Source organism: Monodelphis domestica, chromosome 5, assembly GCF_027887165.1.
Source record: "Monodelphis domestica isolate mMonDom1 chromosome 5, mMonDom1.pri, whole genome shotgun sequence".
NCBI classification, from domain to species: Eukaryota; Metazoa; Chordata; class Mammalia; order Didelphimorphia; family Didelphidae; genus Monodelphis; species Monodelphis domestica.
The window spans coordinates 125,318,211-125,345,867 of NC_077231.1; the positions used below are offsets into that span (position 1 = coordinate 125,318,211).

Consider the following 27,657-nt stretch of genomic DNA (forward strand, 5'->3'; position numbering starts at 1 on the left):
ACCTAACCAATGCAGGTTTTATTTATTTAAACCCTTACCTTCCATCTTAGAATCAATACTGGGTATTGGTTCTAAGGCAGAAGAATGATACGGGCTAGGCAATGGGGGTTAAGTGACTTGCCCAGGGTCACATAGCTAGGAAGTGTCTGAGGTCAAATTTGAACCCAGGACCTCCCATCTCTGGGCCTGACCTTCAATCCACTAAGCCACCTAGCTGCCCCCATATGTTTTATTTAATTTTTTTTTAAATTCTGTACTCCATTCCCTAAAGAAAAACGTAAACTACACACAGGTCTTGGAAAACTTGAATGGTATTAATGAAAATGCTTAAGCTTAATTTTGGAAGTAGGTAGTAAAAAACAACAGGTCAGGAGAACTTGATATCTTAATATTGCATAAGTGGTTTTATCTATTATGAGTCTTCAAGATATAAACAAATACCAGAAATACCTCCTATCACCTCTTGGAGCTTTTTATAGGATAACAGGTTTTTTCAGCCTTGAGAATTCAGCTTTCACAAAGAAGATATGTACAAAATGCCTTATACCCTTAAGGCTTGAAGCAATATGATCTTATATATGCATTGATCTGGGCACTTTTCCTTTGGAAAACAATTGTCTAAAATTCAAGTGTATATAATCTTGAAAAGTATAAAGTTAGGTTTGATAAGTAGCACAAGAAAGAAAATAATTAGGGAAAATAACTTCTTTACCAGATATTTATGATCTTCTAACCAGAGAATTGATTTTAGAGTTTAATGTTTAATGTTGATTATCACCAAAGGCTCCAATGGATTTGTAATAAATAAGAGTCTTTGAACAATATCCCTCTTTATAGAGAAGCTATATGTGCATGTCTTGTGAGCCTCCTTCCTTTTGTCTCCACCAGTAGTACTTTGGGCACTTTAACTTCCTCAGGACAGAGTTGTTGCTCCATCCATTCTCCTTTCTTCCCCAGGTTTCACTACTAACATCCACCGAAGACTTATCTTAGCTTTTCTGCATTGCTATAGATTTTATTCAACCATGGCAGACTTGGATATTCAAAAATATTTAAGAAAACATTCAGTTACATCACCACTGTACTATATTTATTGCCATATATTATTTACAATTTAAAAATTATTACTTGAACTTCATTTTGCTGTCTTAGTGTGAGAGTAACCCTAAAGAAGTAAATTGTTCCTTGCAACTAAATACACTCATGGAATAAGACCAAAATTTTATCAATAACACAGTAAATATTACTGAAATCTATATTGATTATGACTTCATTTTTAATTTTTATTGCCTTTATAGCTAGAGTTGGATAAAGATATCTTTTATTTACATTAGAGAAAAAAACCCCTTACCTTCTGTCTGAATATGGATTCTAAGACAGAGGAGATAAAGGGCTAGGCAATTGGGGTTAAGTGGCTTGCAGTCACACAACTGGGAAGTGTCTAAAGAGTTTAGATTTGATCTGGTGATCTGGTTGGTTAGTCTTAGGCATATGGTTGGACAGTTCCAGAAAAAGAGCTGTTCAAATCATAGAAGCATTAACTTGAGGTTGAATGGGGTCTCAGAAATCATCTGATCCATGAATGCATTGCTGGTGGAGTTGTGAATAAATCCAAACATGATGGAAGGCAATTTGGAATTATGCCCAAAGGGCTTTATAAGAGTGCTCACCCTTTTATCCAGCCATACCACTACTGGGTTTATACTGGGATAATACTGAAAAATGTATGTACAAAAATATTCAGAAAATTGATTGGGGAATGGCTGAACAAATTGTGGTATCTGATGGTGATGGAGTACTATTGTGCTATAAGGAATGATGAACTGGAGGGTTTCTGTATGAACTGGAAGAACCTCCATAAACTGATGCAGAGTGAAATGAGCAGAACCAAGAGTACATTATACACAGAAAGTGAACCATTGTGGGACTATCCAATGTGATGGACTTTACTACTAGTAGCAATACAATAATCCAGGAAATTTCCTAGGGACTTATGAGAAAGAATGCTATCCACGTTGAGAGAAAGAACTGTGGGAGTAGAAAATGTAGAAGAAAAACATATTACTTATCATTTGATTATATGGGCATATGAGTTGGAGTTTAGGCTTTAAAAGATTGCTCTATTACAAAAACAAATAATATGTAAATAAGTATCAAGTGATAACATTTTCCAATTGTTAAACAACCTTGCTACAGTGAGATAGCTAGCAAGTATTCCTCCCGGTAGCAATAAGAAAATATGTGGGAGACTGTACAGCTTTGTGTATGGGGGAATTTTCCTTCCTATGTTGCTGTTTCATTCTGATTGTAGGAAGCTTAGGTATTGTGGTGAAGAGAGTTCTGGGCATGAAGTCAGGAAAATCTGAGTTCAATGTCGGTGTTACACATACATATACATAATTTATATTTGCACACATTATCTGCATATTATATATGCTCTATACAGGAGCTAGTCATTATGAATAAGTTTTGTGCTTTGCTACTTGAAGCACCTCCTCCTCAGAGTCATTTGCATGTCTTAAGTCAGCAATAAGGTAGAAGTCCAAAGCTGGAAGAAACATACCCATTGTGTGGAGACCTTTCTATTAGAGAAGGAAGGAAGAGTGGAGTTTCCAAAAACTGGATTTGGGCTAAGTAAGGGGCTCCTTTGTTAGCTGTGAGCCAAACCAATAAAGGAATTAAATATGTATTGATTAGCCCTATTCCTGTGGTTCCTTTCCTTTAGTATGACCATCTATTTCTTTCCACTGAGGGATTCTATTCTTCTCCAGTTTCTCCTAGGCTTTCCTTCCTTCCTTCCTTCCTTCCTTCCTTCCTTCCTTCCTTCCTTCCTTCCTTCCTTCCTTCCTTCCTTCTTTCCTTCCTTCCTTCCTTCCTTCCTTCCTTCCTTCCTTCCTTCCTTCCTTCCTTCCTTCCTTCCTTCCTTCCTTCCTTCCTTCCTTCCTTCCTTCCTTCCTTCCTTCCTTCCTTCCTTCCTTCCTTCCTTCCTTCCTTCCTTCCTTCCTTCCTTCCTTCCTTCCTTCCTTCCTTCCTTCCTTCCTTCCTTCCTTCCTTCCTTCCTTCCGTCTTAGAGGCAATACTGAGTATTGGCTAGGCTTTGGGGGTTAAGTGACTTTCCCAGGGTCACAAAGCTAGGAAGTATCTGAGGCCATATATGAATCCAGGACCTTCCATCTCTGAGTCAGACTCTTAATCCACTGAGCCATATAGCTGCCCCATCTCCTAGGCTTTTCTATCTCAGAAGTAAGAACTTAACACTTTGGGGGCTTTTGAAGGGTTTTTATGGCTCGCAGCAATAGGGAGGGAGGTGAACTACATTGAAACTATGATTCTGTAAGAGACTGATATTGGAGGGACCCTGAAGCAATCATAAAGAAATATGAAATCGAATGATGTTCATTTGTAGAAAGGCTGTGGGATATAAATAGATAGATTCTTGAATTTAGAGGCAGGTAAGACCTGAATTTGAATTCTGTCTTTGATACTTGGCAGGATTCTGAATGAGTCACTTAATGTCTTGGAGCCTCAGTTTCCTTATTTGTAAAATGGGTATGATAATGTACAGAGTAACTACCTTCCAGAATTGTCCTATAGCCTGAATGCATCAAAGTGCTTTGAAATTATATAAATGCTTTGCAATATATAAACATCTATTACTGTAACCCAGTATTGTGTAAAATACTTTAAGGGAATTTCCCAGAGTGAATCCAGTAAGAAACCTGAACATAAAAAATTACTATTTCCTTCAATAGTGTGTTGTGAGGATCAGATCACATGACATATAAAAAGTATTTTGTAAACCTTAAAGTTCTCTGTTATACTCACCAATGGGTTTGTGAATGTCAGTTGGGGATTTTGGCAAGACATGAGGAAGAGAAGGAGCCAGTTTACCAAAGACTTGCACTTCACAGAAAGTTAGAAATGTATTTTTTCCTGGTATGCTGACAGTCACATATCTTCCATTCATTGACCCACAGAAGAAAGTCTCTGTTTTCCCAGCATCCAAAGAGGAAATTGTAGCACATCTAATAGAAACAACATTGTTATTCTGGTTGCTCAAAAAATTACTTTAAATACAACATAAGTAAAAGATGGTAAAGTATTGAGGGTTTTTTCTTTTGAAGAATATTGATAATTGAACCTGACTTTAATAATTTAAAAAATTTTGGTGATAGCTAATCCATGATATCACCATATTTTAATACAGGAGTAGGTGACTGTATCTATCGTGATATTTCATTTATTATAGATACCAACTTGACTACTCTGATGGCACTGAATGTATTTTCTGGCGTGAAATGACCTTGAATTTGTTGCTATCTTCTTGATGCTTCCATTTTCTTGTTATAAATTCTTTGTACTCCATGAGAAGTACTATCATTCTCATTCCACAAGAACTGCTATCACTATCATTTCCTCCTGCCTAGATGTAAAAACCTGTTCATTCTTCTCTCATTCTAGACTAAATCCATTTGACAATGAGGACTCTTACTTGGAGAAATATAATATTCTTAGGTAGAAGGGACCTTAGAGATTGTCTAGTCCAATACAGTATTCTCATTTTATAGATATGAAAACTAAGACTTAGAAAGATTAAATGACTTGTCTAAAATTCCATAGGAAGGTGTAAGCCTATGTCATTTAACACTAAATATGGTGATGTTCCCTCAAAAGTTCTTTGAACATTTCCTGACCTCCTTCAGCTTTTCTCCATTTTATGTTCCCTGATTTTTTAATGCTGTTTTATGTTTCTCTTTCACAAAACTCTTCTTTTTTCTTATTATTCAAACTTCCCTTATTTTGTTGTTGTTGAGTTGTGTCTTGATTCCTCTTCACTCCATTTGGGATTTTCTAGACAAAGATACTGGAGTGTTTTGCCATTTTCTTCTCAGACTCTCCCATTATCCTTTTCCTCAAATCACTAGCTCTGTTTTGTTTGTTCAGTCACAGTATCTATAGGATATGTTCCAAATTAGCCTTTTGAACAGGCAGAAGAGACTAAGTTTGCACAGTTTTCATTTAATAGGGTACGAGCCAGGGTTACTTTGTCTTAAAGACTTATCAATATTCTAAGATCCTCTATTAAGATGTGAAAACTCATCCATGGAAGATATTAAAGTCTTGTAGAAAAATCACTTTATATACCTTAAAAATCCATTTGGCTTTAAAACAACTTAAAAATACACAGTATTATCTTTGGAAAGTGATGTGGCCTCTTTAAAAGAACTTTATCTTTTTTTTCCAGAGGACAATTAGCATTCCAATAAGTATTGAAAGCCTACTATAAGTCTACTATAGACTTCAAAATGTGGACTGCTTTTTAAAGTAGATATTGCTTTGTAAAGCAATTGCTAGATACTTGGTAGTAAGAAGGCAGCTTTCTCCTTTTGAAAGAAGGAAAACCTTTCCCTTTTGATTCAGAGAAAGTAATTAGTCATAGGGGAAAAGAGAGCAAATGTAGGACTTAGGGGTATATGAATTTTATCTTATGCCTGCAGAAGAAATTGGTATAGGTAATAGAATCATCCAGATTGCTGAGCCAGTGGTGCAAGAAGGTTATTGACAACTATTTCTAGGTTTGGAAGAAAGTTTCCATTGGACTTATTTAATCCTCAGTTGTGAAGGAATTTTGACTAAAAGCAGAACCATTCAGATAAGACAGGAGCAGAGGAGCCAGAGGGAATAGCAAGGTCAACCCTTTAATTTGGATAATGAGATGAGAAAATGTACCTGAAAGGGATTTGTGCTGAAATATCTTAAAGCTGGAGTTGAGTTCATGCCCTGTGGAATTTTGACAGTGGGAACAAAGACTCCCACTGAGGGAGTGAGGAAAACCAGAGCTAGATTCACTGACACAGATGAGTATTAATGACAAAGATATCCTTCTTAGGTGTATGAAGAGTTTAAAAAATATTTTATTAAATTTAAATAATAACTTTTAACATGTTTAAATGATGCTTTAATTTTTAGAACATCTCATGCAGCATTCTTTAATATAAATGTATTTCAATAAAGATTTAAAAATGTTTATGTAGTTATTAGTACTGGAACCTGATTTCACTGGTATAGGGAACTCTGGGTGGGAAAATGCCTTCTATCACATATTTCTTATTGAGTTATCTAGGCCAGAGGTGTCTGGCACCCAGTTTGTAAGAGCAACATTCTCAAATGAATCCTGAACCATATTAAAAGGTAACTGGGAGATATTTAACAAAATAAAAATACAATAAAACATGGATAAACATTGCATTTTCAAACTAAGTCAAACTAAGTGGCTTCAGGGGTCCTTAGGTACGCATTCCCAAATGGAACCACATTTATTTGTTAGGACTTTAGTCATTAGCTACTTCCCAAGTGGAGATTACTAAGAGAGAAGGGCTGGCAGTTAGAAGATGGTAGGGGAATACCTGCAGAAAGAGAGGGTCCTAGGAGCAGAGACAGAACAGAACTGAAGACCAAGTTCACCTAATTCATCCTTCTGTTTAGCAATAGTCTTCCTTCGCAGTCTTTATGCATCAGGAAGAGAGCTTGGCAAGCTCCTCATGCTCTCCTCAGACCTCATTTCATTTCAGACATATCCTCTATGTCCTATGGTGGTTCCTTTTGCTTTTAATAACTCAGATTTTTGGAGCTCAGTGCCATGTGCCTGGAAAAGTTTATCTACCACGTGGTGCTGGATGGCGTGTTGGGAAGAGTGGATTTCAAATCTGCCTGCAGACACTGAGAATCAGGGCAGGAGCCTTAACCTTTGCCTGCCTCTGTTTTTTCATCTGTAACATGGGGATAATATGGCATCTACCTTTTAAAGTTAGGAGAATAAAATGAATGAATATTTGTAAAGCATTTTGAAACCTTAAAGAGCTACATAAACACTATTATAATTTTTTTCCATCACCACAAGTTTATTAAAGATTTACCACCTACAAGGACTGGCTCCTTTGATTAACTTCAAATAATCATTAAATATATATTGTTGGAATCCTGACTTTGATGCAGGTTATGTGACCAAGGGCAAATTACTTAATCTCTGTGAACTTCAGTTTCATCATCTGTAAAATGGGCTTAGTACTCCTTGTCCTACTTATTTCACAGGTCTCTTTTGGAGAAAGAACTTTGTAAACCTAGCAGTTCTATGTAAATGTGAGTTGTGATTATGAAGATGAAAATGATCTTGCTGCTGCTGCTGTTGCTGGGTAATTGTTAATGCAATTGCTTTTTTTCATTTCTTTGATTTTACTTTGCATTTGTCTTGTTTCCTTGGTCAGATTGTTAAATCCTCAAGGAAAGAGATGTATTTAATTTCTTTTGTAACTTTAAACACTAGTACACATAATACTGCTATGCTCCCACATCCATACAACAGTTATTCTATCATAGTAGAACCATGATGGCATTTTTATTGATGAGAGTCCTTTGCCCTCCCTTATGGCTTATTTGTGATACAACTGTACCTGAATTAAGTTAGTCTGTCTTTAATTTTTTGGAGAAAGACATTATTTGGCCATTTGTTATATCTATATAAACATAAAGTGAAGTAGAGAACTGAGGTACAAAGTGATCAGTATTTGGGTAGACACTTTCATTTGAAAGATTAATATATAGCAAGGGAAAATGTGGTTGAAATTCTATGAAAATGTCACAGTTTTCTATTTCCATTTTTCCTCTAAGACAATACCACAGATCACATGGAATGGATCCATATCGACTATATAAGTATTTGTGTATGTATGAATAAGCTCAAATACCGGATTCATACCTGGGATTGAATTTGCCACCACTGATTCCCGAGTCTCCAACAAGAATCACAGCTCCATTTAGCTGTTCATGACAACAGTCCTTTCTGTTGGTAATCGCAACATAATCCACAAGATAGGATGAATCCAAGTCTACCATCCACCAGGGTTCATACTCAGATAATGTCTGAATACAAGATCCTTTACTGAAGTTACCTGCCAAGCATCCATCAATGGCTCTCTCAGGAGATCCCAAAAGGCTACTGGTGCTTGACTGGAAAACATTCATTCCTTGGGACAGTAGTGGAGCTGAAATGATGAGAGAGGTAATAATAGAAAAGAGTTAATTTAGAAAATTTAATTTGATCACCAGTAAGATTAGTAGAAAAAAAACCAAGGTCAAATCATCAAAATCATAAAGGAGAAATCATGAGTATAAGTAAAGAAATTTATCTTAGATTATTATATGTAACATTCCCACTCTAAGGGACTTGGTTGGTTGGTTCTTGAAAGGATTGATCTATGCTATATGTAGGAGTGTATGGCTCATAATGATTGGCTGAGAGGCCTCTTGGCCAGTGATACAGGGTGATGGAAAGAGGCTTTGAAGAGAGAATTGGAGAAGCAGGGATATGAGAAAAGATTGGACTTCCCAGAGCCATAGATAGGTGTAGAAATCTTCTCCCTTGTACCCCCACCTGCATAGGTCCCTTCATTCTCAACACTGGAACCTTCAGAAACTTAAGAGAAGATTTTTCTGTTGAGATGGTTCTTTTCCTTGGGTGAGCTGAAATTTTATCTTGTTCTTGAGTTGAAAAACTCATTTACTCTCATGTTTTCTATTATCTATCCTAAAATATATCACTTTATTGATTTCTGTTCTACAGCTGGCTTGGATAAATATGTTTGCTTGCTACATACGACTGACTTTTGTATAATAAGTTTTTTATGGAAGGGAAGCTAAGCTATCTGAGAGAGTAAGCTAATACCTTCTCCTTTAGAATGACCTGGGAAAGTGAATTTTATTATAAACCTCTAAATACAACATGATGTCCCTAGACTGCAAATATCTGATATGTACCTTAGATACAGAAGAATGGAAGAGTGAACAAGCAGCCATGGCCTTCCTGTTCTGCACAAAAGTAAAAATTGCCATCTTCTTTGTGAAATGGGACATTCTGGGCTACCTGATGTCTCTCTAAGCAATACTTGTAACATAGACCTCTCCAGGGTCCTTGTGGCCCCAGCATAACTTTATTGAATATACATACTAATAAATTTGAGAAGTTAAAACAATAGATCATCTACGAAAGAATAAGATACCCAAATTAAAAAAAAACCCAAGGAGTGGAGAATTTCAATAGATAAATCTTAGAAGAAGTCAGACAATTGCAAGTAACTCCTGTATTATGTAGACTATTTTGAAATATTGAGAAGATGGCAATGGTCCTTCTGCAAGACTTATGTGATATTGGCCCTTAAATTGAATAGGGGCACAATTGAGAAAGAAAACTATAGAAAAAATATGTTAGTGTATTTTGTTATTCATATGATTATTTGTATTTAACACATTACTTTAATGATCCTTGACCTTAAAAAATTGATCTAAATGTAGCAGGTATTGATCTACTATGATTAAGCAGGTTATTATCTAGTATACAAAGATACATTAACATCAGAAAGGCAATCAGTATGATAAATTACAGTAACAAGAAAAAAGACTACATGATCATACCATTGGAAGCAGAGAAAGCTTCTTATAATATGTAGTTTTCATTTGTTTTAATATTAAAATATAGAAATATTTTTCTTATGATGATTAAAAACACACTTGTTCAAAACAATGAACTTATAGGTAATGGAGAAACACCAAGAGGGCTCTGATTTCTAAAAAGTATAAAATAGCGATGAACTTTCTATGGTCCAACTGATACAATTTTTGAAAGTAGTAATAGTATTAAGACATGAAAGAGAAATTTAGGAAATATGCATGACAATGAAAGAATGGTACATAAAAATACAGTTTATTTATGTGGGGCTTATTTCTATTTGTAGAGAGTTAAGTAGAATGAACATTAAAATGATTTTCTATAAAGTTATAACAAAATAGAAAAGTAGATACTTAAAGATATTAAGAACTATGAGAAAGCTCAATGAAGTACTACTAGATTTCAGAATATGTTGTAACCCTGACTTGCCATCACCATGGAGATGAGAGGTACTATCCCAGGCTCTACTAGCTACTAATCTTGTGGAACTGGGTTTTTGGGATGTTTTTGCAGATTTCTTTGGAATAAAGGCTAGAAGAGAAGGAGATGTTGAAAGTGAAGACTTAAGAATTTGTTTTCCTTCATGGCACCATTTAGACTTTCTAAACTTGAGCACCTTCAGGTTTGTGCTACTCTTGCTTTTCCCTATTAAAAACTGAAAGACATTGCCCTTGTTGTTGCTATTGGAGATGGGGATACCTATAGTGCCGATTGTATCAGGTTTGGTGGGATGACCCAGTTGTTCTCACATAGATAATATCCTCCTATGACTGAGTTGAAGGAAGAACCAATCACCTCTGCTCGTCTTATGAGAGGAAGAAATATAAAGTAGTTGGTATTTCTCTGGTGCATTTAGAAGCACACATAGCACTGTCTAAAAGATGAATTCAGGAAAAATTACTAGACAAGATCAAATACAATCAATTTATAAGTAAAAATGAAGTGCCTACTTTGTGGCCATTGCTGTGCTAGGTTTTAGGGGAACAAATGAAAAAATTAAATAGTTTCTGTTCTCAAGAAGCTTATATTCCCAACACAATTTTGAAAGAGTTGGAGAATTAGATTCTCATGGTGCTGAAAGAAGGAAAATAATAAATTATTGAGGGTTGGGTAGATGGAGGAGGAAGAGAATATTATTTCAATACTGCAAGGATACATTAGTGTTTGATATGGAATCAGGAAGTCTTGGGTTTTAATTCCATATGTGACCTGGACAAGTTATAACCCCTCTGAGACATAGTTTCTTCATTTAAAACAGGATGGATCTAAACTTGATGACTTCTAAGGTTCCTTCCACTTCTAAATCTATGATCTATGATCTGCATGAAATGGAATGGAATAAAGAGAACAGGATTTGCATCTATGTGTCAAATCATAATATCACAACAGATCCAAATTGGATTAAACTTCTAAATATTTTTTAAAAATACTTAAAAGCTCAAAGAAAAATGAGCAATATATTTGTCTGTGTCATTGAGAGAACCATTTTAGCCAAATAAATAGAAGGAATAATTGAAGCCAAAATTATTGAGTTTAATTATTCAAGGAGGGAAATATTTTGTACAATAAAAAGCAATACTTCTAAAATGAAAGAAATAGATTTGAAAAAGGTAGTTTGCAAGTTAACATATCAGGAGAAAGTTTGACATCACATCTAGGCTACAAGGAACAGGAATATACATATGTTCCTTGTGTGTGTGTATATGTGTATATGTGTATTTATATATACATATACACATATGTATGTATGTGTATGTGCCTATAAATAAATAAATAAATAAATATATATATATATATATATATGTTTCTCAGTAGAGTAATAGTCAAAGGATATTACCAGGGTATTTCAAAGGAGGAGATCTATTCTGCTCTTTATGATATGAAAAGATGATAAAATTCCCTAACAAGAGAGATGTAAATCAAGATAATCTTAAAATATTACTTGGATGGAAAAAATGCTAAACCAGTAAAATTCAACATTGGCAGGGCTATGGGGAAACAGAAACTAATACACTGTTGGTAGGACTATAGACCAGTGCAAACATTTTGTAGAGCAATTTGGCAATATAAGTCACAAAAATCAATAATATATTTTGACCCATTTCCATTATCAATGGCTTTATCTTTAAAATTTTTTTGAAAAGAAAAACAAAAAGATTTCTCTGTACACAAAATATTTAGAGAGGTTTTATTTAAAAAGATTAGAAATAATATATGCTCAATAACTGGACACATTGAATAGACCATAACCTATTAAACAATAGGATATTATAGTTTTATGAAAAAATAAATGTGGAATTTTTATAATAAGAGAAATTTTATGAAAAGATAAATGTGAAATAGAGGAAAGATCTACATGAAATGATTCAAAGCAAGATCAGCAGAACCTTAAATCCACTGAATTTCTCCAGCCTAAATGATGAGAATGGAGAATGTAAGGGACAAGTAACACAAAGGATTCTTTCTAACTTTAACAGATGATTTTATGGGATTTCTTAGGCAAGATTGTAGGCTATTTAGAGGCAAGGGCCTTAATCCCTGATTTAGTTTCTTTTCCCCCTCATATTCATCCAGTTGTGGAAAAAGACTTCAGAATTGTTTTAATTTGCACTTTTCTAATCAATAATTATTTGGATCATTTTTTCTTATGACTACATAAAGTTTTGATTTCTTCATCTGAAAATTGCCTGTTCATATCCTTTGACCATTTATCAAATGGGGAATGATTTGTTTTCTTATAGATTTGACTATATATCGGACAATATATCAGAGAAACAAGGCCATTGTCTTGACTTAGTTTCAATGATGAACTCAATACAGTGTATTGAGAAATGAATAAAAAACTAAAAAGAGGATGAAGAAGAATTAGAGAATAATATTTAATATAGTAGAAGCTAAGGAAATAATGGGAAAAGGTAAGAATTATATGGGAAGAAAAAAAAGCAGAGGGTGATGAAGAGAAGAGGGAAAATTTAAGTCATATAAATAGCAAGTAGGGAATGAAGCTTCATAGGGCATCCTTTTTCATTCCATTGGATATTAATAACATTGCCTTGAACTTTGAATAATTTACTTGCAAATCTTTCCAAATGATATTTAATTAATATTTTATTGAAAATATACTCACTGGCGCAGCCAGGCAGCTCAAGGGATAGAGAGCCAGGCATGGAGATGGGAGGTATTGGGTTCAAATGTGGCCTCAGACACTTCCTAGCTGTGTGATCCTGGGCAAGTCATTTAACCCCAGTTACCTAGCCTTTACTTCTCTTCTGCCTTGGAACCAAGACAGAAGATGAGGGTTAAAAAAAAGGAAATATACTCACCACAAGGTCTGATGTAGTTTTTGATGCCATCAGGTGTTGGGGTAGTACTGACAAAAGGCATTGATATATCTTTGTTAGAAGTGGGTGGCAAATTATGATGTGATGGATGAGAACCAGGTAGAGACTGTGTCATTTCGCTAAGGATTTGCACTTCACAAAAGGTTAATAACTTTCCTCTTCCTGGAATGGTGATAGTCACATATCTTCCCCTCAAAGACCCACAGTTGAAAGATTCGGTCTTTCCAGGACCCAAGGCAAAAATTCTTGCACATCTGCATAGAAAACAGATTGTTATTTGTGGAGCTGCTTGTGTAGAGAATGAAAATAGTCTAAACAGGAACTCAAACTCCCCCCCCCCCATTCCATTTGAAAGCAATTCTTGAAGCCAATATTGCTGGGGAGGTGGGGGGGGGGAGATTTGTCTTAATGGCCTGGAAATTAAAAAAAAAAAAGCCCAATTTCCCTGTCTTTGTTATCAGTAAGGTGCATTATTTAAGAATGATATGATGGGGGAGGGGGGTGCAGCTGGATGGCTCAATGGATTGAGAGCCAGGCCTAGAAATGGGAGGTCCTGGGTTCAAATCTGGTATCTGACACTTCCTAGATGTGTGACCCTGGGCAAGTCACTTCACCCCCATTGCCAAGCCCTTACCACTCTTCTGCCTTGGAACCAATACATAGTATTGATTCTAAGAAGGGAGGTAAGGGTTTGAAAAAAAAAAGAATGATATGATGGAAGTTTCTTCCCAGGTTTCAGAAAGGCATCGGAGTTCTACCTATGTTCCAAGCACATAGAAATGGAGAGTGACTTTTCACTTGACTTTTTCTCTTCTACTCAGCTCTTATTTCAGCTGACCTAATAAGTCAACAAATAATCCCCTTTCTTCTGGTTCTGATCTTTTTCTCTGGTCTGATTTTTTTTTTAACCAAGTTATTACCAGTTCTTCACTGCTGCAGTCAAGTTTATTTCCAAGTTCTTCAGCCTTCTGCTCATTTGGAACACAGGTCCCAGGATTTTTACCCCCTTAAGTAGTTTATATTAAATGTTCCCTTGTTCAGGAATGTTACAATAAGCTTTTTGCTGGTCACATCCTCAGTCTATTCTTAGTCTAACTTAGTGAGAGCATTTTGGAGACAGAAACCAAAAAATCAAGAAGAGGAATATTATCAGTAAAGCAATCAGGAGGGGATCCAAGCTGGAAAATAAATAAACAGGGGCTCATTGCTCAAGGGCCTTGAACAACTGGACACTTGCTCCTTGTCTCTTGCTTATATAACATGAAACTTCAATGCCTTTTTTTCTAGCAAGTCTTACCCTAAACCGAGCCAGTCTTCTCATCTCTACCACATTCCTCTTGGTAACTTACTTTCTTCCTTCTTGTATTTGCTCATACTAGGTTCTCAGTGTTCTTCCTTCACAGAAATCTGGGCTTATCCTTCTCTTCAAAAATTGGCTGAAAATTTGCTTAACCAATTTATAAGCATAAGAACAACTTGTGGGACTGAGATGGAGGAAGGGAGGAAATAACCAATTATATAATTGCCACTATGTGTCAGGCACTGTGCTAAGTGCTTTACAAAGATTATTTTATTTGATCCTCACAACAATCCTGAAAGGTGGGTGCTGCTATCACCCCCATTTTATAGTTGGGGAAACTAAGGCAAAGGGGAAGTGATTTGCCCAAGGTTGCAAATTTGAGGCTATACATTCTGACGTCGAGTTTTTCTGTATCTAGGCTTAGCTCTTTCATCTACTGTACCACCTAGTTGTTAGTGAGGGAGATCTGAGTCCATCTGGACTTGGGATCTTTCCTTGTTTGTCTCCTGCCTCCATCCTCTGCATCTGTCCTCTGTAGACCATCCTCTCATGCTATAACCTTCTCTTACTTATAACAAAGATCAGAGGAATGTGGGTGCTAGCAATAGGCTGGAAAGATTTCCTTCTCACCCCTTAATTTTTTGGGGGTGTTTAGTGCTAATTCTGAGACTACCTCATTGCTCTAAAGATACGTTTAGAACGTCCAGCCATAAAACCGATGTATGTATTTATGTGTAGGGCTGGTGGGTCCTGATTGCTCATGCCCTTGGCTCAATGCATACTGGTATAGAGGAAGCAATTCTAGGAACTCCCAAATCAGATGACTGTTAGTGTAGCTTCTGTGACTTATGAGCACAGCCGAGCGAGGCTGTCAGTTTGTATTGCTGAAGGACACCACCTGCTGGAGAGGGAGTCTCTGGGCACCTAAACGGTGAGCTTCTCTACCAAGGACTTCTCTTTGACCTTTTTCTGTCTCCTGTGTCATGTAAAGCATACCATAGACGCTCGGCCAGGTGAACGAATGAGCTAACAAAGACACAGATGAGGCAATATGAGCTCTTGTTAAGCAGGTGGGAAAGAGGAGTAAAACAACTTCTATTGGAGAGTTTTAGAAAAAAATTGGGGGACAAATATAATCAGGGAGCCAACTCTTAACCAACTGCCATTTCAAGTTGATTTGAACACGTGATTCGTGACATGGAAGAAGTAAAGGAGCAAAATTTGGGATTACCATGACAAAATCGACTTCAATGATTTACTTCAAGAAACAATGGAGAACTCAAACAGGGATATACTTGGTCTTGAGATAGCCCGAAAACGGAAAAGGATTGTATGGGTAATTTGAACAGATTCTTGTTCTTTCCAATTTTTGCATGTAATTAAAACCTCAAGCTCAAAGGAAGTGCAAAGTAGTAAGTAATTGAACCTTTCCCTTCTCATCCCCTTTCAGAGTTCATAGCTTGGATTCATACCTGGGATTTGACTTGCCACCTTTATCAAATGAGTCTCCAACCAGAATTTCAGCTCCATTGATCTGCTCATGGCAACAATCTCTTCGGTTGGTGATTGCCACAGTGGCCACAGGTTGTGTTGACTCCAAATCTATCATCCACCAGGGACCCGTTTCTTGGTGTGTTTGGATGCAAGAGCCTCTCCAAAAGTCACTTTCTAAAGAGCCATCCACAGCTCTTTCAGGAGACCCGGAGGGATCAAAGATGCTGGATTGGGAGACTCGTTTTCTCCTTAACGATATTTGAACTAAAATGAAAAGATACGCGATGTTAGAGTGAGTCAGCTGCCAAATGAATTGGTGAGGGGAGCAGGTCTTAAATAAGTCACTTACAAACTAATCTCGGGCAACATCTCAATTGGTGACTGATAATTTTTACAGTTTCTGCCCAATTTAAATCCATCATCCATCACAAATCAATCAACCAATACTGTTCTAAAAATGTGTACTTTGCCTTAGAATGATTAATATTCACATTTTTTTTACAAGATGAAAGAACTCTTTCTGGCCTTCATCCATTGCATTGGCTAATACGTGTCCCTTTCATCTTTCATCCCTTTCATCACAGACTTTATGTGTCTTGATAGTAGTTGTCTTACTCTCCTCTCCTCAACAATTCCCACTATTTTCCTCTCTACTTGTAAACTTGACAGCAACAAAGAACACATGGAAAATTGTATCCAAGCAAAGCCCGAGTTGGAGCCTGACCAGGAGCCTCATATGGAGCTTCTTGTTTGGCTAGACGGAAAATTGCTGTTTATTGTTTTCGGAACACATTTATGAAAAAAATAATACATTTAAAAATAAAGGGGGAGCAATTTGGTAGCTCATTGGATTGACAGCCAGGCCTAGAGATGGGAGATGCTGGGTTCAAATCTGGCCTCAGCCACTTCCTAGCTGTGTGACCTTGGGCAAGTCACTTAACCCCCCATTGCCTAGCCCTTATTGCTCTTCTGCCTTGGAACCAGCACACAGTATTGATTCTAAGATGGAAGGTAAGGGTTTAAAAAAAATAGAACATATTTATGACAAAATGTGTGGATGGTTTTTATTTTAATATCCTTTCCCTAAAACTAAGTTTATCATGAATTGTAAATTACATAAAATAAATTTATTTTCCCTTAAAAAAAAAGCAAAATATGGAACAGGGTGACACGGTGATTGGAATAACAGCATCAATTTGCAAATTCATGTTGTAGGCCAATCAACTGATGAATAAATATTTATTTTGCTCCTACTGGGCTAGGCCTGGAAAGCCAGGCCCAGTGCTATCAGCTATCAATACAAAGACAAAAATAAAACAATTTTTTCCCTCAAAGAGCTTATATTCCACCTGGGGAGAGAAGCCACATATAAACAACCACATACATGTAAGTTCAACTTATATTTTTGCATGAGAGGGAACTAGAAATTGAGAGAAAAGTCAATAAAAACTTTTAGTTCCCTTCAATTTAAAGCACTCTAAAAGATTAAGATAGGCTTAGTATTTCTTTTTGTTTGTTTGTTTGTTTGTTTCTTTTTTTTTTTAAACCCTCACCTTCCACCTTAGAATCAATACTGTGTATTGGTTCTAAGGCAGAAGAGTGGTAAGGGCTGGGCAATGGAGGTTAAGTGACTTGTCCAGGGTCACACAGCTGGGAAGTGTCTGAGGCCAGATTTGAACCTAGGACCTCTCATCCCTGGGGCTGGCTTTCCATCTACAGAGCCACCCAACTGCCCCCTGGCAAATTTTAACTTTTTACTTATTTTAATTTTAAACAAGAAATTGTTTATATTTCTAATATTAAAAAATAAAACTATGTTGATCTTATACACTATTATACATGTTCTTTATGCATTTTATCTGTGGCTTCTGCAAAACTCCTCCAAAATTCTCATTTAATTTCTTATACTCCCCTGCAATATATTGAAACCATGATGGGGAAAGTCACAATGTGGAAAGGATATCTGTATAATGTCCAAAGTTGGACCCAGAGAAGAGAAACAAGACACCTCCTTCCTTTCTTTGGAGAGAAGGAGGACTCTAGGTATGGCACGTTCTATAAACTGTTAGGAAAAGCATGCTCAATATGTTGATTAATTTTGCTAAACTGTTTTTCTTTGTTTTTTGTTATAAGGAAAGACTTTCTGAGTAGAGGATTTTTTCCCTCCAGAAACTAATGTAAAAATGCGAGTTATTGATAAAATGAAAACTAAAATAAAGAAAAGATTTGGGGAAAGAACACAAGACAAAGTAGGCCATGAGGTGGGGGGAAAAAGAAAAATAATCAAGGAGAATGCAAGCAAAGAGAAAATGGTTTTAGAGGGGGAGGAGCAGAATTAGGAGACATTTTAAGTTTCAAACACTTGTCCTGAATTTTGCTATCCATATTTATAACTGGTTCAAAAAGAATCTATAGATCATTATTGAATTCACTTCCCCAAAGAACTGTACTCACCGAAATAATTCTGATAAGGATTAGAACCAAAGATTATCTCTGTGGAAGTAGAACTTATAGAAAATCTTGTCCCTTGAATAGGAATGAACCCTTGGTTGTCACTGGAACCAGGGAGAGGACTAGAGAGAGAAGCTTTTGGATCTGACCCTAAGATTTGCACTTTACACAAAGTTAGCGTCTTTCTTCTCCCTGGAATAATGATAGTCACGTATCTTCCCTTCAGTACCCCACAGTCGAAAAATACAGTCTTCCTTGGAGGCATTGAAGAAATTATAGCACATCTGAGTAGAAAGCAGATTATTTATGAAGTTATTGGGATTTTACTTTGATGAATAGAAAAAAAAATATGAGTAGACTAGATTGTCAAGGCTTTGTAAGGGGCTTTCTCCAGTCATTATTCCTGTCACATGGAAACCACCTTAGTGACTTAGATTTACAGGAATAGAACTATTCAGTCAAAAACATGCTCACCTTAGGATAGGCAGAAAACCAAGGGAAATAGAACCAAATCTTCACTTACAAATGTTATGCACAGATTTAACTTTAGGGATCCTGGTAGTAAGTCTAGGGGACTAATGTTGATGATTTATATCACACACCTCTGGATAGAGGATTTAGGGATTCCAAAATGGAGAACAAGACAAAGATAATTTGGGGTGAATCACTTACTTTGGATTGAATTTTCCACCTTGAAAAGATGAATCTCCAACAAGAATCTCAGCTCCATTGATTTGTTCCTGGCAACAATCATTTCTGTTGGTCAGTGACACAAGGGCAACAGAAGATATTGAACCCAAATCTACCATCCACCAAGGATTGGATTCTTGGAGAGTTTGAATACAAGAACTTTTGCCAAAGTCTTTTTGGAAAGACATATCCAATGCTTTTTCAGGAGATGCAGAGTGATGGGACATGCTGGACTGTGAAGCTGTCTTTCCCATTGATATTAATGTCACTGAAATGAAGGGATTTGTAATGGCAATAGTCACCAAGTGAGAAGTGGAAATTCTCATTATTTTCCATGCAAAAAATAGAAAGTCTTAATTCCTAAATAGTTGATTTACAAAATGAAGACATCAGCCATCACCTTGGTTACTGTGTTACTCTCATCTCTTTCTCTGAAATTATTACTTGATGGAAGTTCAACCCTCCTTTCCCCATTCTCCCAGAATTCTTATTTTTGCCAGTAAATAAAGCCATAGCATAGTAAAAACAAAACAAAAACCCAAGCGATGATTGTTTTAGATCTCTGAATCTTTAATTTTATAGGTAGTGATTTGATCTTTGAGATAATTATAGCTTTTAAAATTCTTTTCAGCTCTATGTCAAAAGCAACATGATTTAGTGGCAAGAGTGTAGTCCTGTGATATGGAAATCACATTAAAAGACTGATATATATTAATTTAAGGTCACCAAGGAATTCAGATATGTAATTCCTAAATGAAAACTCAAGTCAGCAGTCAACCTTTTATGGAGTTTTTAATTACTAACAGGAGGAAGAAAGGTATTAGAGAGAGAGAGAGAGAGAGAGAGAGAGAGAGAGAGAGAGAGAGAGAGAGAGAGAGAGAGAGAGAGAGAGAAAGGGGAGAGAAGGGAATAGGGCTTAAATACTCCCTCTGCTTAGGCTGGGCCAAAGGCCCAAGCCCTTAGATAGCTGAGGCAAACAAAAACTGCCGTGGCTCTGATCACAGGAAATGCTTCCGGCCATCTAGTCAGTTGATCTACTATGACTAGACAAAATTTGCAATGTCCGGCCTTTGGCATTGTTATGAAATCTATCTGTAGGTGCTCAAAAGGTGTGTAAGCCAGAGGACGCACACCGAAAGCTTTTCCACGAAAGGCATATTGGTTATATGCTTGGCAGGTAGAGCAGGCTGAACACACTTTAGAGGCTATGGTAGTTATACCGGGGGCTATCCATACTCTCTTAACAGAGTCCACGATGCCCTGGGTACCAAAGTGACCATTTTTATGCATATATTGCCAAATTTGGTGATAGAAACTTTTAGGGAGCAGGGGTTTTCCTTCAGAAGACACCCATACTCCATTAATCTGTTTTGCTTTGAATTTTTGTTTCCATTTTTCCACTTCCTTTTCATTATAGGAAAGTGATAAATTTAAATCATCAGTGGTTGTTAATGTTAAAATTAATCCAGGTCCTTCTATGGCTGCTAGTTTTGCAGCGGCATCTGCTTGGTCATTTCCTCTAGAGACAGGGTCAGAGCCACCTGTATGGGCAGAGCAATGAACTACAGCTAGGGCTTCAGGCAGTTTGAGAGCAGAAAGAGCTTCATTAATAATTTCTGCATTAGCTATGGATTGTTCAGCTGAGGTTAAAAATCCTCTCTGGAGCCATAGCATCCTGACTGAGTGACAAATGCCAAAAGCATATCTAGAATCCATATAAATTGTTGCCTTTTTTCCCTTGGTAATTATACAGACATGTTTCAGAGCTATGAGTTCTGCCCCTTGAGCGCTAATATTAGAGGGCAGTGAAGCTGACCACTCAGTGGCAAATTCTGTGACTACAGCAGCTCCAGTGTAGCATATGCCATCTCTCATAAAAGAACCATCAGTAAATAAGACCAGATCTGAGTTGTTTAAGGGAGTGTCCAAGAGATCATCTCGAGGCTTTTCTGCCATGGACACTAGTGTTTCACAACTATGTAATGGTTCTCCTGAAGTTGGTAAGTCTGGAAGCAAGGTGGCAGGGTTAAGAGTTGAACAGTGCTTCAAGGTAATATTTTCATTGTTTAACAAGGTTATTTCATACCTTGTAATTCGCTGATCAGAAAATGCCTGTGTTCTATGTCTTAACAACAATGCTTCTACCTCATGTGGGCACATACTTGTCAATGGGCATCCTAATACTAGATCAACAATTTTTGTCACTAGTAAGGCTGTAGCAGCTACTCCTCTAAGACATGGTGGTGCTCCTGATGCTACTGGGTCCAGTTGGGCAGAATAATAGGCAATTAAGTGCTGAGAAGGTCCCAAAGTCTGAGTTAAAGCACCTGAAGCTACCCCTCTTCGCTCATGTACATACAAAGTAAATGGCTTGTTGTAATCTGGGATGCCTAGAGAGGGGGCAGACAGGATAGCCTTTGTTAGATCTGATAGAACTGACAGGTGTTCTGGTTGTAATTTGAGGGGTTTGGGGACCGAATCCCTTGTTAGTGCTATAAGGGGTTTAGTAATTTCCCCATAGCAAGGAATTCATTGTCTACAAAACCCTGTTGCTCCCAAAATTGCTCTTAACTGTTTCTTAGTGGTAGGAGCATTTAAATTTTGAATATTCTCAATATGTTTGGGAGAAATCAAGCGGGCACCTGCAGACAGGATGAACCCCAAATATTTTACTTTAGGGAGGCACCACTGAACCTTATCCTTTGAGATCTTATGACCTCTTTTGTGCAATTCCAAAAGAAGGTGCTTGCTATCTTCCTGACATGTTTCTGCATCTGTTGAGGCCAAGAGTAGGTCATCTACGTACTTGATTAATTTGCTGTTTTTAAATTTTATATTATCTGTATTTTGGCTCAAAATTTGCTCAAATAAGCTCGGGCTGTCTACGAAACCTTGTGGCAGACGACTCCAGCAGTATTTATGGCTCTGCCAGATGAAAGCAAAGATATGCCTTGAGTTCTCATGTATGGGTATCGAAAAGAAGGCTGAGCACAAGTCTACTACTGTAAAGTATGTAGCTGTGCTAGGAATAGAAGAAATAATAGTATTGATATTGGAAACTAAGGAGTGTCTTTTTATAACATGATTGTTCACAGCCCTCAAATCCTGCATGAATCTATAGAGGTGTTTGCCATCGGGCCCTCTTTTTGGTTTTTTAACGGGCAGGATGGGCATGTTGTATTCAGATTTACAAGGGATTATTATTCCCTGTGCAATTAATGAGTTAATTACTGGGGTAATTCCCTCAATTGCCTCTTTTGAGAGGGGACACTGAGGAATGGAAGGAGGTGGGATAGATTTAGTTTTTATCTGCACAGGAACAGCAGACTTAAGTAAGCCTACATTGGAAGAAGATGTGGCCCAAAGAGACTCTGGTATATCTTCAGGTATTGCAAAGGTAGGATGCTCTTTATTCTCCTGACTCTCTGAGAGAATTACAGGGAGTAAATTTAAAGATTCCTCTGGTACTTCCAATGATAAGGAACCATCTGGGGAGCAGGTTATTGTGGCTCTGAGTTTGCATAGAAGGTCCCTCCCGAGCAAAGTTAAAGGGGAGTCAGGCATCAAAAGGAAGGAATATTGTACCTCTAGGGGTCCTACAGACACCATTTTAGGAGGAAGTCTTTTAACTCTTTGGGTTATTCCTGATACTCCCATTACATTCTCTGAGCCAACAGAATAACATTGTAAATCAGGTGTTCTATTTAATACAGACCAGAAAGCTCCAGTGTCTAATAGACAATCATAATAGGTGTTACCCACCTTTAAAGTAACATGGGATTCATTAGTATGGGGGGGTAGTGGATAGGGACAATGGGTAGTAGGACATCAGGGTCTGGAAAATCAAAGGTTGTATCCTCTGATTCCTGTGCCCCAGCCCCCCCCCATACCTTCATTGTGTTTGGGAAGTTCCTTGGGCACCCCCCTGAAAAGTACTCCCCTGAACGGCACCCTCCTGAGGGGCGTTCGTGCCTCGAGTATTTTTTTGGACGAGCACCATTTTTTATATTTTGTTGTGGAGTTATTTCATTTGAGTTATCATTTCCCCAATATCCATTCCTATAGTCATCATTCCTAAAGTTGTGGTTTTCATTGTCATAATTATATTTATTTCTATAATTATCACGTCTGTAGTTGTTATTAAACTGAATATTCCTTCCTATAATCTTGAGAAAAGCTCTACACTGTACCATATTGTGGCTCTTCTTCCCACAGAAGTGGCAGGTAATGGATTGATAATTAGATTTCTGGAGACGGGCAATTGTCGTTGGTTCATTATCATGCCCACTTTCTAATTTAGTTATCTTATCTATTACACATCTCATTTTTTTCTTCATTTCCTCCATGTCATCATTATTTTCTTCTTCCTTTTCTTTGTTTCCCTTTAAAACATATATAGCTGTTTTTCGCAATTCTTCAAGGTCCATCTCTGACCATCTTGGACATTGTGTTCTAAAATAATTCTTAATTGCTTTGCAAGAGTTATTGACAAAGATTCTTCTAACTTGTCTTAAACTACTCTCTTTAGTTAAGTCCCAATCTAGGTATCTGTCCCCAAACTCGATAATTCTATCCATAAATCTGGAGGGTGATTCTTCTTCCTTTTGCTTAATTTTTTCCAGTTCCATCCACTTATCTGTATTGTCTGCACATTCCCTCATTGCCATAAGGATGGCCTCTCTACAACGGTATAGTTGTAGATAATCCTCAGGATTGTTATAGTCCCATTCGGGATCCTGAGATGGCCAATGTGCTGCATTAAGCTCCCGGGTTTTGTTGACATGAGGAATTATTTTATTTTTTTCATGTTCAGTTAAAAAAAAGCCTGTATCAGGTTCTCAAAGTCCTTGTAAGACGGATTATACTGAAAAAAATATGTCTCCCATCTTTTTGTTACTAGAAAGGGATCTTGTTCATATGTGGGGATATTTCATGTAAATTCATTTATTTCTTGGGGAGTAGAGGGTATCCTATGTGTTAAAGTCACCACATCCCCATTCCTTCCTATTTCAGGTACTTCTCTTAGAGGAAACAGGCCTCTAGTTGAATTTTGTACCTGTGGGTCAGTTTGACAAGGACAGGTTTCTCTAGGAGGATGAGATCTCCTTTGCGTTGGAATTTGGTTTTCTGTAGGAGAGGGAACATGAGAAACTGGGATTGCAGGGGAAGGGTTTTGGGGATTAAATTCAGTCAAGATTTGCATTATACGAGAGAAGCAGTCTGTTAACTGAGCTATAGGGAAGGTTTTTTCCATCTCTATTTTAGGGAAGGAAATTTCCTCATTCAAAGGTTCAGAAACAGGTCTGTTTCTGGTAGAGTGGGTGTTTGCCAATTGATCCTGTAAGAAACATTTTAGATCTTCTAATTGGGCTTGCATTTTATCCTCAATTTTTTTCATTTTAGCATCTCTAAATACAGTATTGAGGAGTACAAAAATGACAGTACATATTAATATAAAAAATTGGAGGTATCCTGCATTCCTCAATGCCCCTAATTCTTCAACTGCCATATAAATGTCAAAGAATGTAGTACTCATATATATATATATATATATATATATATATATATATATATATATATATATTTTGTAATTATTTCTCTAACAGTCTTCACAAAACACGTGGGGAGCAGGGCAAAGCAAAAACTTTCCACAGGGTTTTTTTTTTCCTTCTAATCTAGGAAGTTGTTCCTTAAGGGAAAGGATATTTAGAAACAGCTCTCCCAGCCAGGACTTTAGGGTCCTGTTGCTGAGATTTAAAACAGCTGTTTTCTATCTAACTATCAGAGTCACATAGCTGGGAAGTATCTGAGGTCAGACTTGAACCTAGGACCTTCTGTCTCTAGGCCTGGCTCTCAATCCACTGAACCACCCAGCTGCCCCTTAAGATTAAAGAGAAGAAAAAGAAAAACTGCTGATTCCAATTTAACATAAGGAGAAAAGAGAAGAGAGAAGAAGTTTTTTATACTCACTTGTTCTAGCAGCTGTGTCTTTAAGCCAAGTTAGCTGTTAAAAGGGACTAAGTGGTGAGAAGGTAGAATAAAAAGGCAAGAAAATTCAGAAGTTTATTGAGAGAATTCTTTAGACTCCTGTGTGGTCAGCCACAATGTGATATGGAAATCACTTTAAAAGACTGATATGTATTAATTTAAGGTCGCCAAGGAATTCAGCTATGTAATTCCTAAATGAAAACTCAAGTCAGCAGTCAACCTTTTATGGAGTTTTTAATTACTAACAGGAGGAAGAAAGGTATGAGAGAGAGAGAGAGAGAGAGAAAGAGAGAGAGAGAGAGAGAGAGAAAAAGAGAGAGAGAGAGAGAGAGAGAGAGAGAGAGAGAGAGAGAGAGAGAGAGAGAGAGAGAGAGAGAGAGAGAGAGAGAGAGAGAGAGAGAAAGGGGAGAGAAGGGAATAGGGCTTAAATAACCCCTTCTGCTTAGGCTGGGCCAAAGGCCCAAGGCCTTAGATAGCCGAGGCAAAGAAAAGAGATCAGTCCCTATCACTCATGTGACCAAAATGGAGAAACAGTCTGAGGGCCTCCACCTCAAGCACCAGGCTCCAACAACCTCCTTTCCTCCACACAGGAAGTCCCCAGACTCCTCAGCTATCCTCTACCTCACCTCCTATGTCTCCCCTGTGCCAATGGTGGCTCTAGCTTAACCCAGGACTGCCCAGAGGTCTGTCCCCTTTGCACATTTCTGTTGAAGGTCATATTCTCAAATAGTTAAATCTTGAGCTTTGCTGCAGCCCTTCCTAAATCTTGTTACCCTGAGTAGGGTGGAGATTGTAGTTTCCAAGACCTGATTCTGTCATTCCAAGTATCTCTATTGTTATTGATCAGGAAATAGCCAAATCCCATCCTCTAAAGAATGGTTTGAACAGGGTTGAGTAGTTTTTGAAATTCACAGTCCTAAAAATCAAGACGAGTTCAAGTCCCATCTGATCACACACACACACACACACACACACACAGAGTCTAGCTAACTCTAGTTGAGTCATTTAAAGCATCCTATATAACTCTCTAAGACTTACATTTCAGAAAAGTTGCCAATTTGCACTAATAGAAAGAATTTCCTTATCTAGGAGTTCCTTGTGCCAGTTAAATTACAGATTTTTCCAACTTTGTAGTTTTGAATATCTTGAAATTCTAAATAACAATGATGATAAAATAATAATAATAGCTAACATTTATATAGGCACATACCAATTATTGTGCTTAGTGCTTTACAATTACTATTTAATTTGATCCCCATAACAACCATATGAGGTAAGTGCTATTATTATCCGCATTTTTACAGATGAGGAAATTGAGGCAAACAGGTTAAGTGATTTTCCCAGGGTACCACAGTTAGTAAGTACTGGAGGTCACATTTGAACTTAGGTCTTCCTGACTCCAGACCCAATGCTCTGTGTGTACTATGGCACCACTTAGCTCCCCTCTAAATATTCTGAAATTAATGTAGTTCAACAGTATATTTGAAGGAGACCTCAGACTAAATCTAGTACAGACTGTTAAATTATGTAGAGCCTACTAAGTCTACTTGTGGTATCCTTTCAAGTGAGGCTTGCAGATATTGAGTAAAGAAAACAAATTGCAATATGGATGGATGGGTTTACCTGAGTGACTGACTGGGATATAGTGGAAGAGAGGAAGGAGAAAGACTTGATCTGAGGCCAAGGGATGTGGAATTATAATGGTAATCTGGAGACCTTTGGAATTGTGAAGAAAGCCAGAGATTAAATTTGGGGAAGGAGACATTTGGGAGGCCTTTAGGAGGTGAGGAAGAAGGAGAAGGAGTCAATCTGAAGAAAGAAGAGGACTCAAATAGAAGGAACAGAAGGATTTGGGAGGAAGAAGAATCTACAGAAAAGGAGAATTTTAATACAAAGGATTGAAATGGAAGAGAAGGATTTGAAGAGGAGGAGCAGAAATTTAAAGAAGAAAAGGACTAAAAAGATGGCAGTTGATGAGGCAAGATTAAACAGAGAAGTTGGTAAGACAAGTTAGAAAAGCAAAAGGAAGTTGGCTCTGGATGTGAAGTTGTTGATATGGTAAGTAGAATCAAAATGGCAATTGGAGAAAGCTCACAAACTCTTATCCACTTTGGTCCTCCAGAAGATCTCATTGAGTGAAGCTTTTCACTATTCTCATTCATCTGACACAGCTGCCAAAGTAATTTTTATTAAGTTCGTTTTGATCAGGCCATTCCCTTCCTCAACCAATTCCATTGGCTTCTGCTTATTTCTAGGATAAAATAGAAACTCCATTTAGCTTTCATCTTTCCAGCTTCATTGTCAATGGACAATGGCTCTACCTCCTTCATTCATCAACCAGCCTGACTTTCTTTCTGTTCCTTACATAGGACACTCCATTCTCATTTCTGTGACTTTGTGCCAGCTGTTACCTATGCCTGGGATGCACTCCCTCCTAATCTCTGCCTCAGATAGGGCCCATTTTCCTTTAAGACAAATCTCAAGACTCCAACTTCTATATGAAGACTCTTGATTTCAGACCTGCTTATAGGCTCCCATCTAAACTATCTTTTGTTTAACTATTTTGCATTTATTTAATTAGAAAGTGATGGAGAAGAAATTAAAGACCTTAAAGCCACGTATAGTCCCCCCCTTTTTATTGCTTTAAAGGACTTTGATAAAATAGAGGTGAGCAGGTCTTTGGTGATCTATAGGTGCCGTAGAGGTTAGCAGCTAGGATGGTAAAGGGCCTTTTCCTGAGTTCATGTTATATGAGGATTAATTAAGCTTGGAGAAGAGAAATTACAGAGAGGAGATGAGTAGATTGGGATGGATCAGATTCCTTTTGTTTATTCCCAAAATTTCAAAGATGCACATTTAAGCTTGATGTCAAGAAAAATTAAGTAATCAAA

At 37.2% G+C, this 27,657-nt stretch overlaps 1 protein-coding gene across 4 annotated transcripts in view; it reads right to left on the minus strand.

Annotated features, from left to right (window-relative positions):
* The window catches only part of LOC103103854 (uncharacterized), a 115,631-nt gene that overhangs the window by 17,550 nt on the left and 70,424 nt on the right, over positions 1 to 27,657 (minus strand). For 3 of the 4 annotated variants that reach the window (XM_056799286.1, XM_056799285.1, XM_056799288.1), the window contains 6 exons: positions 18,761 to 19,046; positions 18,092 to 18,372; positions 15,616 to 15,901; positions 12,826 to 13,097; positions 7,757 to 8,042; positions 3,826 to 4,025 (listed from right to left, as the gene is read on the minus strand). In XM_056799286.1, the coding sequence (XP_056655264.1) occupies positions 3,826 to 4,025; positions 7,757 to 8,042; positions 12,826 to 13,097; positions 15,616 to 15,901; positions 18,092 to 18,372; positions 18,761 to 19,046 (1,611 nt within the window). The remainder of the gene's footprint in view (positions 1 to 3,825; positions 4,026 to 7,756; positions 8,043 to 12,825; positions 13,098 to 15,615; positions 15,902 to 18,091; positions 18,373 to 18,760; positions 19,047 to 27,657) is intronic. The other variant, XM_056799287.1, reaches the window with a different exon arrangement.